We start from the raw sequence: 17,500 nt of genomic DNA on the forward strand, positions 1-17,500 counted from the left end.
CTCCGCATGGAAAAGAAGCTTTTTTTGTAAATTCAACTCTCGTTCCGGTAACAACAATTGCGTAACTTAACAATGTAGAGTGAAAAAACTTACCAATGGACAGTTAGTGCCCAATGAAAGCTAACAAAATCTGTAAAATGGGCAAAACTCTTCGTTCGTATTAGACTATCTTTTTCACCACTCTTTTCTCGTCACTGTTGCTAAAATGTAGAGTGGCGAGGAAAGTGTTTCGGAAAATGATAATTTAATCAATTTCCAAATGACGTAAATTATGCATCTGTTGTAAGCGCAGCGAGTTCATTGAAATTATTGAAACACAATTTTGTATCTCACTTTTCAAGATATTACAATTGTACAACTCTGCTACGCCTTGGGGTTTTGTTGACTCTCGATAAAAACAAAAACCGTGTAGTAATATTCAATGATATTATTTGTTTCTTTTCCATTCATAATTTAAATGTAACACCGCTTTAAAAATCTTGTTTATTTTTTCATCATTTCATCACGACTTTCAATGGTTATTAAAACACTCACGTGCACATTTTAAAATGCTGAAAGTCTGCAGTGCCAGAAGTCAAAATGCCAGACGTTGCTACTTAGCCAGAAGTTGAATTTCGTTCACTTTCGTCATTTTAAAACGTACGCGTTTCGTGTTTTAAGCATGGTTATGTGACTCTGCAGAAGCCACCTCGAAATTCTGACTTAATATCTCGAACCGCTTCGCGGTTCTCGATAAACGCCAGAAGTTTTCAATGACTTCAAGCAGAGTCACTTAACCATTTTTTCAATTACAGCTATGTTGTTGTTTTCTGTACCCGCGATGAGTAAACGCACGTTTACTCACCATGGGTACAGGAAAAAAACAACATAGCTGTAATTGAAATCTCGGAGGAAGAAGATAGTAGCTAGTGTTATCAAATATTTATAATGAGGTAACCAAAGCATTTCCAGTTCGGGTTGCTCCTTCAAATGTAGTTTCGTGACACCTCAAAAACGCACCAAAAACGAACCAGGTTAGGCATCTATTCTGCCCCGAGCTGAGTGAGTATATAGTTACCAAAACCTCAGGCGTACGTGCTATTATTTTTCTATTGCAGCTGTATAAATGTACATTTTTGTAGGTAGAAGGGTGTATAACAAAGGGGTAGTTGAAACAGAGTTGACCCCGAGGTGAGTTCAAAATTATACGGAAGAATACATGCTCTGAGATTGAGCCAAAGTCCGCTAAACATAATTGATATTTCTTATTTTTTTGTCAAAACGTTTTCGATTATTAATATGGCCTTCTTTGCTTGAACAGTGATCCAAATGCCTCATTTCAACGTTATAAATTGGAACGTCAAACATGCTTTCAATTTTGTTGTAATGCCTCCGTTGAGGATTTTTAACGAATCATGTCCGTAAGAAACTAAAAAAAATAGCAAACATTTCTGCTCAATTTATTGCTCAATTTATAGCTTTTTATCGGCCGATGGAGAAATGTCTTATTATATTCCAGATAACGGTGGAACTACAACTTGAGTCAGAGGCTGGTTCTGGAATAATTTTGGAATACGTTGGTCTATATACTGGACATACGGGCTCACGGAACTTTCCTTACAAGTATGTTAGTTTTCAATATCTGTGTTTCTTTTGGCTACTTTCTTGGCTGCTATGGCAGTTTTAGAGAAGTGTTGAAAAAAAAATTTGAAAAGTTGCAAGAAAAAATGCAGACAGAACGATGGGTTCTACCACAAAACAATTTTAGAACTTTAAAAATTAGCTTTGATTGGTCCTTTTTCCAAGACTGAGAAGGCTTGATATATGAAGTGCCTAAGCTGAAGAGAAACATCTCCAGGGTTTCGATACTAGCTTTTTTCCGCGTTTTTGATCAGCTTTTTCAGGACCCAATTCACTTTTTTTTCATATTATTTTTATATGGTGCCTGTTTTATCAACCCTATTCTTTTAACCCCCTATATTTTAACCCCAATCTTTAACCCATGTATCATTTAAACCCTATATTGTTTCACCCGATTTTAAGCTTCCTATAATTAAGGGTAGTTAGGCCTCAATCAATTCTATTTAGTCTAAATAATCGAGATTAAAACTGGTTTGAAATGATTGAGGTGTGAATAAACTTTTCACACTTCAATCATTTCACCCCGATTTTAATCTGTAAATTCAATGCTTTCCGTATTTCAATGCTATCTGGTTTTCTTTTTCCCGGGCGTTAACATTATGATGGGACCAATAAGTTGAGCACACGACTTTTAGATATGAAACTTGCACAGCGTAGCCGCTAGCAAAAATATCAATCTGGATTTCATTGAAAATTCTGTTAAACACACGGTTAAATTTCATTTTCAATTGCTAATTTATGCCTGCTCAGGAAGTAGGTTTTAAAAATTAGCTTACATCTTTTAATTTAAAAGTATCGGTTCTTCCGTCTTATAAACTAACACAGGTTTTAACTTTTTTTAATTCATATCAAGGTTCAACATAAAAGAGGTCAGACTTGTCGAGTAGTCTTTTTCGATCAGAGGCATTGCTCTAAAGAGCATTCTCGCTATTATTCTTAAATTCAAACAAAACTCAAGCTGTTGAAAGCCGCACTCTTATATTTGAGTAGTGTTGTTTTTTTAAGTCCTTTAAACTTTAGCTTTGCTAATTGTTCTTTTGAACACCGAAAGAGATAAAAAGATTTTGGTGTTAAACTCTAATCTTTTGGTGAATAAATTGAGGTGTTAAATGACTGAGGGGTGATTATGTACGGATTAAAGATGTAAAAGAGTCGAATTGAAACATAGGCTGCAAGATATAAAATTAATAATGAGCGCTTGAAGTTTTAAACGGGAATGGATCCCATTTCCGATAAGATGTAACAATAAAATTGTGGAAAATCTGTAAACCAAAACGGTTTAACGCAAAGTTTAGAATAAAATTTAGGTTTTTGAGTTAAATCTGATGATTTGGATTTTTGATCGGAAAATTACTAGACAAACTTTTTATTGGATTATACTTTGAGATTCAGGTATTTTGCACTTTCTCAAATCCAATTTGACTAAACAGATTTTATCCTTGGACAGAGTGTACTCAGGAAAAAACAGGGAAGAGCATTTCTGGAACCATATGGCGAAATTTCTGGAATCATGGGATAACTTGTTAAAAGAGATTGGCAACAGAAATGTTTCATAGACACTGGAAAAAACAGTTTTTTTGCAGTAAGAAGAATTGAGCTTAGAAAAACTCATTTTTACCTTAAGAATATGAACTAGTTAGCTAAGAGCACTGGCGCGTTTTTTAGAAAAGAAATCTTGTCAAGAAACAGATAGAAAAATATAGTTATTCTACTGAATTTTAAAATTATTAAGAAAGCTGGTTGAAGCTATCATGCTTCACTTTAAGGGGAAGCAAAAAACACAAAGAAAAGTGAGTTAAGAAATTATAACCGTCAAAAGATAAAAACCATCAATTATGTACTTCCAGAGATGTTTCATCATGAAACAAGTGTTTTGTGAAATCCTGATAATACAAAAAACCAAGTAGAGCAACCATGACCATGTTTTTTCAACTAGAGCATACAAACAGAAAACTAGACTGTGTCTTCCAACCCTGTATGCCCGCTACTTTTTATACGTTTGCTCAAAAAGTTCACAAACCATCGACAAGTTTCCTGTTACAGATAGAAAACTGATTAGGTTGAGTGACCTTAGGAACAAAAAACACCTTAATTGCAATTCAAAGAGAAATAGATCGCTCGAGTGGAGTAGTTGGCTCTCAAAAAGAAAAAAAACTATTGAGAAAATTGTGATAGATAATATTTGCAGTGATCAAAATTTCAGTTAACAAAAACTGATAGTTTGAGAGGTTGATTAGTTTCTGACCAGCACTAAAAATAGGGAAGGTTGCAGAGTTATTTGGTTTTGGCAATAGCTGATTTTTGACACTGGTAGATAGAGTTAATGATTTTTTTATTTAGTGTGAGACATTCATTAGTTTGTTGATAATTAATTTTGCAGGGATGAAAGACTAACAGTTATATTTATCTGGCAATAACTTTCCTATTTTTATTCAGTGCAAAAACTCTGTTAAATTGAAGGAGCCATCTTTTTGGGCACAAAACTGTGCAATCCCTGCAAGACGAACCGCCAAGCAAATCTTTCATATTTCTGGTGTAGTTTTGGGCCCCAGCCATTTCTTTGCCAGAGGCTTTCCGAGGACAAAATTACAAAATCTACACTGCTAATCGCAAGTCAGGTTGAAGAAAATAAAATGTAACAGTAGTAAACATGAACTATTTAGATTTAAAGACTTATTTTAATTTATTTAGATTTATTTTCAATCGTTTTGATCAGACCTTCCAACTGCACCTGATCTGTTTGTTTTGTTTTTGAAAAGAATCCATTGAATAATGATTTTCAGTTTTGCAGGAGCTATCTATAGTATCTTGCAATCACTGCTGGTTTTAAACCTCGAAAAACAAAAAAGTAACACAAAAATATTATAACTGAACTCCAAACTCACTTCGAATGTTCTCTTACACAATGCATAACCACATCAATTCCTGCCAAATGACCGTTTTAGGACAATTTATGCTAAGATTTTTGATGTTCTTGAGTTTCGAGTTAATTGATCAAATAATTATCGGAGAAATTTTGGCTAGGAATTTGTTTAAAGATTTAGGTAAAACTTACTGAAAGTTTATTATCAAAGTTATATCAAAACAAAAAAAAATGTGTGAGTAAATAATATCCAACCCCCGTAAATAATTAAAAATGTACTTTCCGAAATCCACTTTGTCTAAACCGATTTTGTCCATGGACATAGTGTACCCAGGAGTAAACAGAGAAGTGCCTTTCTGGAATCATGTGGCAAAAATACTGGAATCATGAGGTAACTTGATAAAAAATATTGGCAAAAATTATTAGAAATTTTTTATATACACTGGAAAAAACTAGAGTTTTTACATTAAGAAGAATTGAGCTTATAAAAACTCATTTCGACTTTAAAAATGTGAACTAAATAGCTGAAACCACTAACGCGTTTCTTAGTGAAGAAATCTTCTTGATGAATAGATAGAAAAACATAGATATTCTACTGACTTTTGAAAATTGTTTAGGAACTTGGTCGAAGCTATCATGCTCCAATCTAGTGGGAAGCAGAAAACCTATGGACAATAGAGACAAAAAATCCTAACTTTCAAGAGATGTGAACTATCTGTTAAGTACTTCCATAATAATGGTTCAGCATGAAACATGTTTTTTGTCAACGCCTGATATAGCAAAAAACCGAAGGGGAGCACCTATGTGTTTTCAACTTTAGCAAACAGTGAGAAAATTAGACTATGCCCTCCAACCCTTTATGCCCGCTACTTTTATATACGTTTGCTAAAAGTGTTACATCTTCAGAGAGAGATAGAACGCTCGAGTGGAGAAGTTGAGTCGAGTTCAAAACGAAAATTTTTAATGAGAAAATTGTGAAATATTTTAGTTGCAGTGATTGAAACTGCAGTTAACAAAAACTGATATTTGAGAAGATGAAAAGTTTCGGAACAGCACTAGAACCAGGGGAGGTAAAATCTGCTAGAGTCATCTGGTTTAGGAAATAAGTGATTTTTGATACTGGCAGATTGAGTTATTGAATTTTTTTGTATTTAGTTTGGACCATTTTTTTATTTGTTGATAATTAACTTTGCAGGGTTGCAATTACTAAAAACATATTTTTCTGGCAATAAATTTCCTATTTTTATCCAATGTAAAAACTTTGTTAAATTGAAGGAGCCATCTTTTTGGGGACGAAACAGTGCAATCCCTGCAAGAGGAACCAGCAAACAAATCTTTCAGATTTTTGGTGTAGCTTTGGGCCGCAGCCATTTCTTTGCTAGAGGCTTCGAGGACAGAATTACAAAATCCACACTGCTAGTCACAGTTCAGGATGAAGAAAATAGGATGGAAAAAAAAGAAAACAGGGGTGAATTTTCTTGATTATTTTTAATCATCATGATCAGCTATTCCGACTTCTCTTCTTCTTCGTTTTCTTGTTTTCAAAAGAATTCATTGATCAATTTATTTTAGTACTCATTTTCAATTTTGCAAGAGCTATCTATAATATCTTGCAATCACCGCTTTTTTCAAACCCCGAAAATAAAGGAAAGAAACAAAACACAGGTGCTAATGGAACTCCGAACTCACTTCGAATTCTCTGTTACTCCATACATATGCTCATCAATTCCTGCCACATGAACGCTTTTGGGACAATTTTTGGCATGATTATTTATTTTCTTGTACTCTGTTTTCCGTAAAAATTTTATTTCTGAATTTTTTCGTAAGCAATTTATAACTTTCTAGTTTTTTGCCGCTCTCCTATCACTTGTTGTTTATGTTCCCGTATTACTGGCTAGAACCTTACCAAGGTTTCACGAGTTTGGCATAACTATCAAGAAATTTCAAATCGACTGTTTTGGGAAATGGATATGATCGTTTATCAGAGCTTAAGTTTGAGTCATTTTTACAACTTTATCGAAATTGTTACTTTCGGAGGAAAATGCTGTTGTCAAAACAAAAGAACGTCAATTTAATTGATTGCACAGGGAGACCCAATTATTAATATAGGAAGTTCTATGAAATATTTAAACCTTGTTCACGTCTACTTAGACCCAATCACTGCAAAAATAATCATGGGTTTTTTTAAAATAAATATCTCTAACTAGAGCATACCAGAAAAGATTTTTAGGGTAATATCTTCATTCGTATAGTGATCAAAGGGGACGATGAAAATCAAAAATTCAATATTCAATCGCACCATTCAGAAAAAAGCACCATTCAGAAAAAGCAAGTTGAAAAATAAAAAAGATCTGTTACCTTACCCTATTGTTCTTACCCTATTGTTTTCTAGGCTGCAATTGAAGGCTTCAATTGCAGCCTAGAAAACAATAGGGTAAGAACGAAAAGTAACAACTTAAGTCCAACTTTGTAATGTTAGGCAATAATAGTCTTTTAGTCTTTTTAAGCTGACAAATAGTCTACTTGTCTATATTATGCGTTAACACCACAGTTTGTGAGATTCATTAGCTGGAAAAGCAAATTTAAAAAAGCTCATTTTAAATCTCGTTTTATCGCGACGATCCATGTTCCATTCATAACAATGCACTGCGGGCAAGTAACTCTAATTCCCGAAAAAAGGATAATCATTCCACACCGGCATTTGATCAAAGAGTCGGAAATGTCAGTTGAGTCAGACCAAGAACTTAAAAAGAATGTTGATACGTCGAGAGCAGACCAAAAGATTGAAGACCAAAATAGGAGCTCGTTTTTTACCCTAAGCAAGCCTTCAAGTTGACGGCCGGGAAACCAACTCTCCAGATACAAGAGAATAGTTTTGCTAAAAAGAAGTCCTTTCCTTTACATGAATCGCCTGCAGGTATATGGAAAGCAACATAGAAAGTTGAAATTGCATGAGTTGGTAGTCGCATGAATCTCAAGCAAACTGAAAACCAATCCAATATTGAATTCCGGTTGGCATACAATGAAAAAGCGGCCTTCTGAAAAATGAGCTAAGGAATATCAGCAGAAAAATAGAAAGCTTTTCCTCAATTGGCAGCGCTTTTCTTCAATTGCTTCATCTACAAAAATAATGCAGAACAGTATTCAGACCCAGACAAAAGCGCATTGGGGAAAAACATATAAAGATGATAATGTAAAAATCTAATAAGAATACCCAGAAGAAACTAACCATATCACATTTTATGACAAGTATTGAAAGAGGACTATGTGAAATCAGATTTTTGTAGATAGTCCCCACTTGGGGAACCGGTAAAAAGACTATTTTGCTACCACTGTGGCAGCTAAAACATGATGTTTTCTAAGGTGTCTTTGCTAAGTGTGGCATTGTATAGCAAGTTTCAATGAAGTATTTCCTAGTTGAGAAGACCGAACAAAAACGACAAAAGGTTTGTAACAAAGTTTCGGTATCTTCGGTTTCAGACGTAAGAAAACTTCGGTATGTTCCGTCTTAGTTGTCTTCGGTTGTTAAACGTATGAGATCATCGATATGTGTGGTTTTCGACGTAATAAATTGTCGATTTTTCCGTTAGAAAATTAAATTTTTCTGCATATAATGTCAACGTTACGATACGGTTTTTTGCAGGAATTTCAAACGTTCGTCTGAGAAAAAAACTCTATAAGAATGTGGAAATTCATTGAAATTTTTCTTAGCTCATTCACAAAAATAAATGAGCGATTAAAAGTTTAATGATTATTTATTCACTGAGTTTTTACAAACTGTCCTGTAGTTTGCAAGCAAAGTTTTTGACGGTTGGTCGCGTTTCAAAACGTTTCAGCCCGAATGTTTTTACTGTGCAGTCTGCTGGACTAATCTGCTTTTACGGCCCTGTTTAAAAACGCCCTGTGTTTCTCTAAACAAAACCGAAACTCGCTTAAGTTTAAAAACGACGCCACTAATCTCTCTTACGTTTAAATTCGACGATATCGAAGCTGTCTTACGTTTAAAAACGACGATACTGACACTAAAATTTTCAACTAGGGTTGGACCTTTTTTAACTTTAGGATCTCAATGCAAACTTTGAAATTATCAGACTTTTAATAAAATTTTTCAGCGAATTCTAAACGCTCTTCATCCCTAGCGCGTTTTCGATTTGCTGGCTTGAACAGACACCTGTAAGAATAGGTTAGAAATCTGCCCAATTGATTGGCGAAACCTAACTGTGAACGAGAACTGAGAGAGCATAAAATCTGTTAAAGGATGGTGAATCGATTAGTTTTGGACAATATGAATCCCTCCGAGAGCTACAACATGACTTTGACCCTGAAAGGAGAAGGAGTCAACTCCAAAACTCGAGTGAAGACATTTGAAGCTCATCTCTACCCTTCTGATGTGGCCGTGTCAAACATTCAAGCCCAGGAGCATGAGTTGAGCATGTTCTATGAGACACAAGGGCTCTTCTCCGTTAGTTCTAATTTTACTTCAATAAAAATACCATCAAGAAGGTAGACGTCAAATATCGCCTCAAGATGCAACATATAACAAAAATCTTTTTATCTCGACGCTTTTACTTATATATACTTTTTTGTCGTTTTAAGAGGTATCGTTTTACATCTAGTTGTTAGCTACTGGATGTTGTTTTAACAACTTAAATTCTGAAGTTCCATATTTTTGTTGCTGTGAGCGAATTGTTTCGACAAAAATAAATTAACACGAATAAATAAATTGAGCGGGCGTTCAGAAAAAAAAAGTGAAAAAAATCATGTTGAAAAAATTAATCGCTCCGAACAGATAGCGAGAGAAAAGAGTTCTGAGTGACCGGAAAAGCTGATTGATTAGTTTCCAGATATAGGATCCGGGTCTCTTGTTTTTATTCCGGTGATCAAAAATGAACTCCAGAGCATTTTTCAGTGTGCCGGGAACGATAATTTAGGAAAGGGTTTTTTTTAACTGTTGGTATCTAATATTGGGGCAACTTTGTCAATGAAACGTGTAGCGTGTTTTTTCAACAAAAAATTGGGCCATCCGTTCAACATAGAATTGATGGACTTTTTGTGCCTGAAAAGGCGGACTGAAATGAGTAGGTAAAACTGTGCCGCATGTTAGAATATCACAAAATGACAACTATGATGTTGTTTCTTTTTGTGGGAACGGACAAGGACGTTGATGAGATAGTGGTAATTCACGTCTGTCTCTGAATCAGTTCGACTGAGTAGGCGACTGTTTGAGCATCAAAACGGACAACATTTTTTCAATTAGGTCGGGTCATTGGAGTATTGACGTTACGTCGGATTCTTCGTGTTTTATATGGACGCTGCGAGCTCAGGGCTAGTAATTCGGCTATTATGGTTTGAGATCAACGGTGAGTACATGAACTTACTTCATCAGGTAAAGTGAGTTCAAAGTTTCTGAGAACAGAAATTAGTTCAGTCTTCTGGACGAATTGGTGTAAATCTCTAACTGGTGTATCATTAGGATCAAAGTCTAATGCTTGGTTACGAACTATTGCGTCTAGATGTTATTATTGTCCTAAATGAGACTTTTTCAGTGGTATTTTTTGTAATTTTTTGTTAATCATTGCGAACGGATAGCCATCACAAAGTTCGGGTGAGTCGAAAAATCTCTTAATGTTTGAATTTTTTAAAAAGTGTTTAGTGCGCTCTTCAATGATTTATACAGAGTGTTTCAGACACCAAATTGGTTGATAGTTATATATAGTGTGATATTTCTTTCTGGAAGTTTTCATGTGTATTTTGGAAAATGTTCAGCTCTATTTTTGTCACTCAGGAAATAAAATATAACCAATGATATTGTCGGAACCATTTTGAGAGTTCGAGAGCCTCCAGTATATCAGATTGAGAAAGATCAGCTTCCTAAACAGTCTTTTAAGAACATACTGTTTTTTGTGATCAAAACCTTTGACTATCACTACACCGCAGAGGTATACCCCAAAAATTTCAGCCTTAGTAAAAGTCGCTCGAAATTTAGTTACATAAAATAAACGAAATTACGAGACACCCTTTGTATCTTTTTTCGGAAAAAGGGGTTTCGCCAATTTTGCGAAAAAAAGAACTTTAAAATTGTAAAATAGGTGACAAGTCTTGAAGCACGTTTCCGCTCATTTTAGGTAGCTATTATTCGCATTAAAAGTATCTCTAAATCGCAATTGAGCCTGATTAAACGCGCGCGCTTTTTATGGGCAAAATGATTTAGTTCTTTGCAATAAGCACTTTAATAAAGATTTATTTGAAGCTTTCAAAGCTTTAAAGTGATTTAAAAACAAGCAACTTTATATATATTTTGTACGTCCCAGTGCCACAAAAAACTGATTTTTTTCCGAAAAAACTCTCGCACAACAAAGGTTTTGCATATCAATGTGAAACTGGCCGATTTTATCATGTAGTAATAAATATGTTAATAAGTAGTAATAAAGCACTACAAGTAGTAATAAAGCAGTAATAGAGTGCTAATAAGTAGTAAAACCTTTCAATAAATAACACCCTTAATAAGTAATACCCTTTAATACGTAGTAATAAAGTAGTATTAAAGTACTAGTAGTAGTAAAAAAGCTTTAATAACTGCCGTATTTTTAACTGTCATAGCTATAATGAGGTGCCATATCTTCCAGTTGATGGACTGGTGTAGATTCAAAGAACCAGGTAGGAACCCTTTGTAAGTAGTAATAAGTACTATTAGTAGAAATAAAGCTTTAAAAAACACTTTTATGCTCAAATACGCGCATTAAATTAGGGCTAATTGCGGATTATAGTGCTATATCGAGTTACGATGCGTGCGCAAAAGCGATACATAAATGGAGCAGATTCGTGATACAAAACCCGCGAAATTTAGGATACATAGCTTGCACTTTTGATTCGCGGCTAAAATTTGGACACTTTTGCAAACACGGGTTGCGCAATTACCTTCAATTTTGCCTGTTTTCTCTAAAGTAGCTTTTTCTCGCAATATTGTTGACTTTTCAAGGTATTAACATAGAAAAAAAAGCAAATACGAGATACACAGATCGGGCATATTTGCCCGTGACAATTTGTGTATACCTCTGCGGCGTAATGACTGTCGAGCTTTTTTATATGCACTTTCAGCTTAAGCTGTGAGATAATTTCTTGAATTCAGAGGAAAAGATAATTTTCCTGAGGAAATAGGTGGAATTTAGGTGGAAGGCTCGGTTTTCTAGAAGCATGTATGCTGTTCTGTCGACGTCATATTGATAATTGAGATCTGCTGAATGTCCCCCAATGCTTGTTGATTTTCTTGTAGTGGATAGTATATTTCTTGCTTGGAACGCACTCAAATAGGTTCAAGAATTATCCAAGAAAGCATCTTTTTTAGTTTGTAGTGTAATAATTGTGGTTTTGCAAAAGAGGTGAGGTACGGATGAACAATTTTTGGGTCTTCAGTTTTTTTTCTTTTTGAAACTTTGTAATTTGGAGAAAAAATTCTTCTTTGCAAGTTGTCAATTTGTCTGATAAAAGATTTTGTATAAGAAATAATTATCTACTAGCTATTTTTAATTAGTGTCAAGTTCTTCATTATGATTTAAAAATATGAAATCACTGGGTGCTCGCTGAAGGCTTTTTACAGCCTGTAAGTGTCGACAGCGAGTGCTAATTATTTCTTTCCGCGATGTAGACCTAATTACTTCGACCAGACTAGGCAAAATTTTTTCATCGGAAAGACTAAGGATGTGGTTAGCTTCGATTGAAACAAAAAAAATTAGAGACGAAAAACCGTTATCATTAATAAATAGATTTTGTATAACAATTGTTGAGCCTGGTAATAATTAAATAATATTTTCCTTTCACGAAATTGGAAATAGAGTGCTTTACGTCTGTATCTGGTCTAGAAATCAAGGAACAGAATTCTATCTGCCTCCCTTTTGATGCCGTTCTTTTTTATACAAAGTCCAGATTTTTCGTTTTTAATCTACCATTGTTTTATGTATTTTCATCGTTTGTGCTGAATTGTGCCTGATCAGTATGCATATTTTTTTGCAAAAAAAAACTTTTTGACACCTCTTTGAACTGCCGGTTTTTTGACACGTCTTAGCATTTAGTTTTTTATTTAATTTGGACCTTATTTCTCAACACGGTGTAAACAACGAAAGATTAATTTTAGACAGTTTTTTTTCAAATTGTCTTGAAGTAAAGATTATTCCAGTTGACTGAAAATAGTTTAAAAGGTTTTTAGATAAAACAGATCACAAGAGGAAAAACCGATGAGGCCTGGCAATGAAAAAATACCGGGATCGCTAACTTTTTTCAGGTTTTTGGACCACTTGTAAAGCTCCCATACCTTTCCCCACACTTCGCTCAGTGACATTACAGTTAGCACCAATCCATCCACAGAAAAAAACTCGAAAATTAATACCTTTATATTCATCTCGAAATGTCATAGCATAATGAAAAATTATTGGCCTCAAGATACAATCAATTGGAAATAAAAAAGCATGCAAGTTGTTTTGGTACTACAATGGAGTTATTATTGTAACAGGTTATGTTAGAACAACGGAGACCCTACAACAAAAAGTAATCATCATTTTTGCATTTAAAAAGTATGTGCAAGTAAATCGGAGAGTCATCAGCGGGAAAATTGTTTTTTGGAGTGCAATGCGAAAACCCGTAAAACAGCGGTTTGGCCCCCACGTTTCAGTGACAGACCACTGCATGTCTTTACTTTAAATCCGTGAAAACAAGCATATAAATTAAACATATAAGACAATTAATTAAGGCTGGTTTTAACCACAGTTTTGTAAACTTCTTGCGTAAACAAGTTGATTCATTGAAAAGAAAGGTTTTCAAAAGAACGTCCGACGTCTAAAGGACGAGCTCAGGAATGTAACCATAAAAACATAATTAAGATTTCATTCTTCACAATTTAAAACCTTCTCGAGGTCAAAAAATCTGAGTTAGATTGGATTCACAGTTCAATACTTGGCTTTGAGATTATTGTTATATATACTACCACAAACACAAAAGCGGTTGCGGAAAAAACCCCACTTCATTTTAGATAGGAAATAAAACCCCACGGAAATAAATCCCCAAGGAAATAAACCCCCACGGAAAAAATCCCCCACATTACTATTAAGGAGCTGCGCAATTAGCGCGTTTGGCCATACTTCGCGGGCCAATTTTTTCTGACATACCTGTGAAAATAAAAAAAATTGCTACAACTCTAAACTTTGTTTTTCAAAAATTATTCCGCTCGTCTTGACAAGTAACTAGTAAGTATAAATTTGTACATTCGCAAGTTACAGCTAAACTTGTTGAATTATGAACGATGGAATTTTCACGCAAGTGTTTTATAATCTGGAATAGAGTAGATGGGTTAACGGATATTAATTGTATACGTGACTCGGTGTGGTAACAAAAAAATTTAACCGTCCTTTAAAACGCATTCTGGCTTTTACGCACTAATAGGTAAATCTGGAGCGATAGTACAGCGACTAACTTAATTCATCATTCTAGAGATTATATAAAATAGAATCTATTTTGGATACAGCCGGAAATCTGCTAAGAAAAAAACAATTTACTTGCGCAAAAAGAGTTCTAAAAAGAATTATCGATAGAAAGAGCTCAGCAACATGAATATTGAATTTTTTTATTTTAGAGTTTCAACACACCCAACGCCTTTTTATTCCTAATACATAATGTTTAATGTTGATGAGTTTCTGAGCAAACGATCCGATCTTATCTCCAGCAACGACCAAACGTCGATAAATTACTGGTTTTTAATTGCTCTTGAACGAAGTTCATAGCAATTATCGTAAACGTGTGTGTTTCTTTACGACTCGAAGAGGAGTATTGAGATTCTACAGGTTTTTTTTAGCAGAAACCAAGTTTGTTCATGACTTGAATTTAGACTTCTTTCTAATCGAGCTTTTATCTCCCTTTTTGATTGTTGACTTCTGTTTCCGAACATTGGACTTTGACAGTGGCTTGGTGTGTAAGGTATAGTAATTAGGAACTGCTGGTAATGTTCAAGGTAAAGAGGTCATTTTGAGATTTTTTGTTCCTATATAAGTCATCCCTAATTATCTAAACTACACCGCACAACCCCAACCCCCACCACCTATCTACCCCCAACACCTACCTACCTTCCCCCGACCGCGCCCGCACCCCTCCCCCCAAATTACCCTCCCTCTACCCCTACCCCATCCCTTCACCTAGCTACCCCCAACTGCCACCCCAACTACCCCCGCACTACCCACCTCCCCAACCTATCTACCCACCCACCACCTACCTACCCTCCACCATCTACCTGTTCCCCCAACGACCTATCTTACCTCCCCACCTACCCCTACCCCCAAACTACCCCCTCCCTTAACCTAACTAACCCACCTACCCCTAATTCCCCCCCCCAAACCACCCCAGCACTACCCACCCACCACCTACCTACCCCCACCCCACCCCCACCTACCTTCCCCAACTACCAACCTCCCCCCACCCAACCAGCACCTACCCACACACCTGAACTGAAAAAAATTTAACGCCTTTTAAATTATATTGGTCTACTATTTTTGTTATTTCTTGTGTTTTTTTTTCGATATTCTGATTTTGTCCAAGTTAAGGTAGAGATTATTTTGCGCGACGATTCGAGTCTTTTCCGGTACTCTACCGGCTATGTTTTTTTTAGCAGAAAGCAAGTTTGTTCTTGACTTGAAATTTGACTTCTATCTGTTCGAATTTTTACCACTGTTTTCGATTGTTGTTTTCTGTTTTCGAAATTGGACTTTAACAGTAACTTCGTTTGAAATGTATGGTATTTAAGAACTGCTGATAATGTTCAAGCTGAAGAGGTCAATTTGAGATTTTTTGTTCCTATATAAGACATCCCTAATTATCTAAACTACACCGCACAACCCAACCCCCATCATCACCTATCTACCCACCCGCCAACACCTACCTAACTTTCCCCAACCGCGCCCACCCCACCTCCCCCAACTTACCCAACGACCACTACCCCCTCCGTTCCTATAGGTACCCCAACCTATCTCCCCCCAACTACCCCAGCACCACCAACCTCCCCAACCTATCTACCCACCCACCACCTACCTACCCCCCCCCCCCCTCACCACCTACCTGCCCCCACCTACCTGCCCCCACCTACCCTACCCCCAAGCTACCCACTCCCTTCACCTAACTACCACCCACCTACCCCCCAACTACCCCAGCACTACCCACACCCCAACCTATATACCCAACCACCACCTACCTACCCCCCACCCAACCTACCTGCCCCCACCTACCAACCCCCCACCCCCACCAGCACCTACCCACAAACCTGAACTGAAAAAATTTTAACGCTTTTTTTGTTATTTTGGTCTACTGTTTTTGTTATTTCTAGTGTTTTTTCGTTATTCTGATTTTGATCAAGTTAGGGTAGAGCTCATTTTGCACGACTCTTCGAGTCGTTTCCGGTATTCTTCCGGCTAAGTTTTTTTTAGCAGAAAGCAAGTTTGTTCTTGACTTGAAACTTGACTTCTTTTTGATCGAGCATTTACCTCCGTTTTCGATTGTTAATTCTGTTTTCGAACCTTGAACATTAACAGTGGCTTCGTTTGTAACGTATAGTATTTAGGAGCTGCTGGTAATGTTCAAGGTAAGGAGATCATTTTGAAAATTTTTGTTCCTATATAACTCATCCCTAATTATCTAAACTACACCGCACAACCCCAACCCCCCACCACCTATCTACCCCCCACCCAACACCTACCTACCTTCCCCCGTCCTCTCCCGCACCCCCCCCCCCCCCAACATACCCCCCTCCCCCCTTACCCTACCCCCTCCCTTGACCTAGCTACCCCCCACCTACCCCCCCCCCTCCCCTCAACTACCCCAGCACTACCCACCTCCCCAACCTATCTACCCACCTACCCCACCTAGTTGGCACTTTTAAAACACTTTAATGCGGTTTGTTGGGCTACTTTTGTTTTTTTTCTCTTGTCTATTTTGATGTTCTGATTTCGGTAAGCTTGTTTATAGATTATAATGCACGACAATTCGAGTCGTTTCCGGTATTCTACCAGCTATGTTTTTATGTAAATTTTTCGAGTGACTTTTTTGCGTTTCGCGTCGTCTAAAACTCTCTCAATCACAATTTCAAGCAGCTGAATCCAATTGTCGGTAATTTAATACTAAAAGTCAATTGAAAAGTGCGCCGAAACTGGTGCCATGTTTTACTTTAAATCTTAATAGTTGTATATGTTAACCTCTAATATGGTTATTTGAAGTCCACTATTGAACTTCTTAGTCCCATATAGGCTACCCCTCCCTCCCTCCCCCGACTGAAGCAGGCTGCGATTGATTAGAGCTCCCACTAGTCGTTCGAGAGCAATTTTCCCGATTTTTAGTCGATTATGTTTGACATTTAAAAAAAAATCCTTCTCCAGCAGTTCCTGACTCAATGTTTTCAAACGCGTGGCGCGCCAATTCTAACTGATCCAGGTTGCATATATTTCTCCGAGCACCTGGCAATAATGGATGGATGAGTTCTTAGGAGGTCCCAGTTGGGGATGAAATGTTTAGTTTCTTCAAAAGATGGATCCAAGCCGGCTCAAGGGCATTACTTTCAGTTCCTCCAATCACTTTCTTCATCCTCATTTTTCCAATATTACGTTTTCTTGATTTTTAGTCTAAAATGCAATCTTCTGCTCCTCCGAAAGTTGCCAGACCTTCGAAGTTGCCAGCTTGATGCCATCAGCAGCTGTCCGCCGCAAACAAATTTTTGGAAAAATTGTAAAATTGTGAAAATGCAGCTGGGGTTTTCAGGCTGGATGAACAGGCGTGCAAAGATATCTGACCACAATCTAAAGAAAATCCGGCGCAGTGCGGGCAACATAAAATTTTTTTTTAAAATAAAAAATCAGAAAAACCCACAAAGCTTTTTTTCTAAACCTAGCAGTTGTACTGCGCATGTTACTTTGTTTGGTAACTTAGCACTAAATGATATCGCTTTGCATTAGTGATTCAGAAGTCAAAATTTATCATATGAAGATCACTGTG

General features: G+C 36.4%; 1 protein-coding gene across 1 annotated transcript in view; it reads left to right on the top strand.

The window, feature by feature from the left end:
* The window catches only part of LOC142335382 (uncharacterized), a 25,567-nt gene that overhangs the window by 7,435 nt on the left and 632 nt on the right, over positions 1-17,500 (top strand). Inside the window, exons 2-3 of the mRNA XM_075383844.1 lie at positions 1,499-1,602; positions 8,741-8,945. Coding sequence (XP_075239959.1) covers positions 8,742-8,945 — 204 coding nt within the window. The 5' untranslated portion in view covers positions 1,499-1,602; position 8,741. The remainder of the gene's footprint in view (positions 1-1,498; positions 1,603-8,740; positions 8,946-17,500) is intronic.

Source organism: Convolutriloba macropyga, chromosome 2, assembly GCF_964194025.1.
Source record: "Convolutriloba macropyga chromosome 2, txConMacr16.3, whole genome shotgun sequence".
Lineage (NCBI taxonomy): Eukaryota > Metazoa > Xenacoelomorpha > Acoela > Convolutidae > Convolutriloba > Convolutriloba macropyga.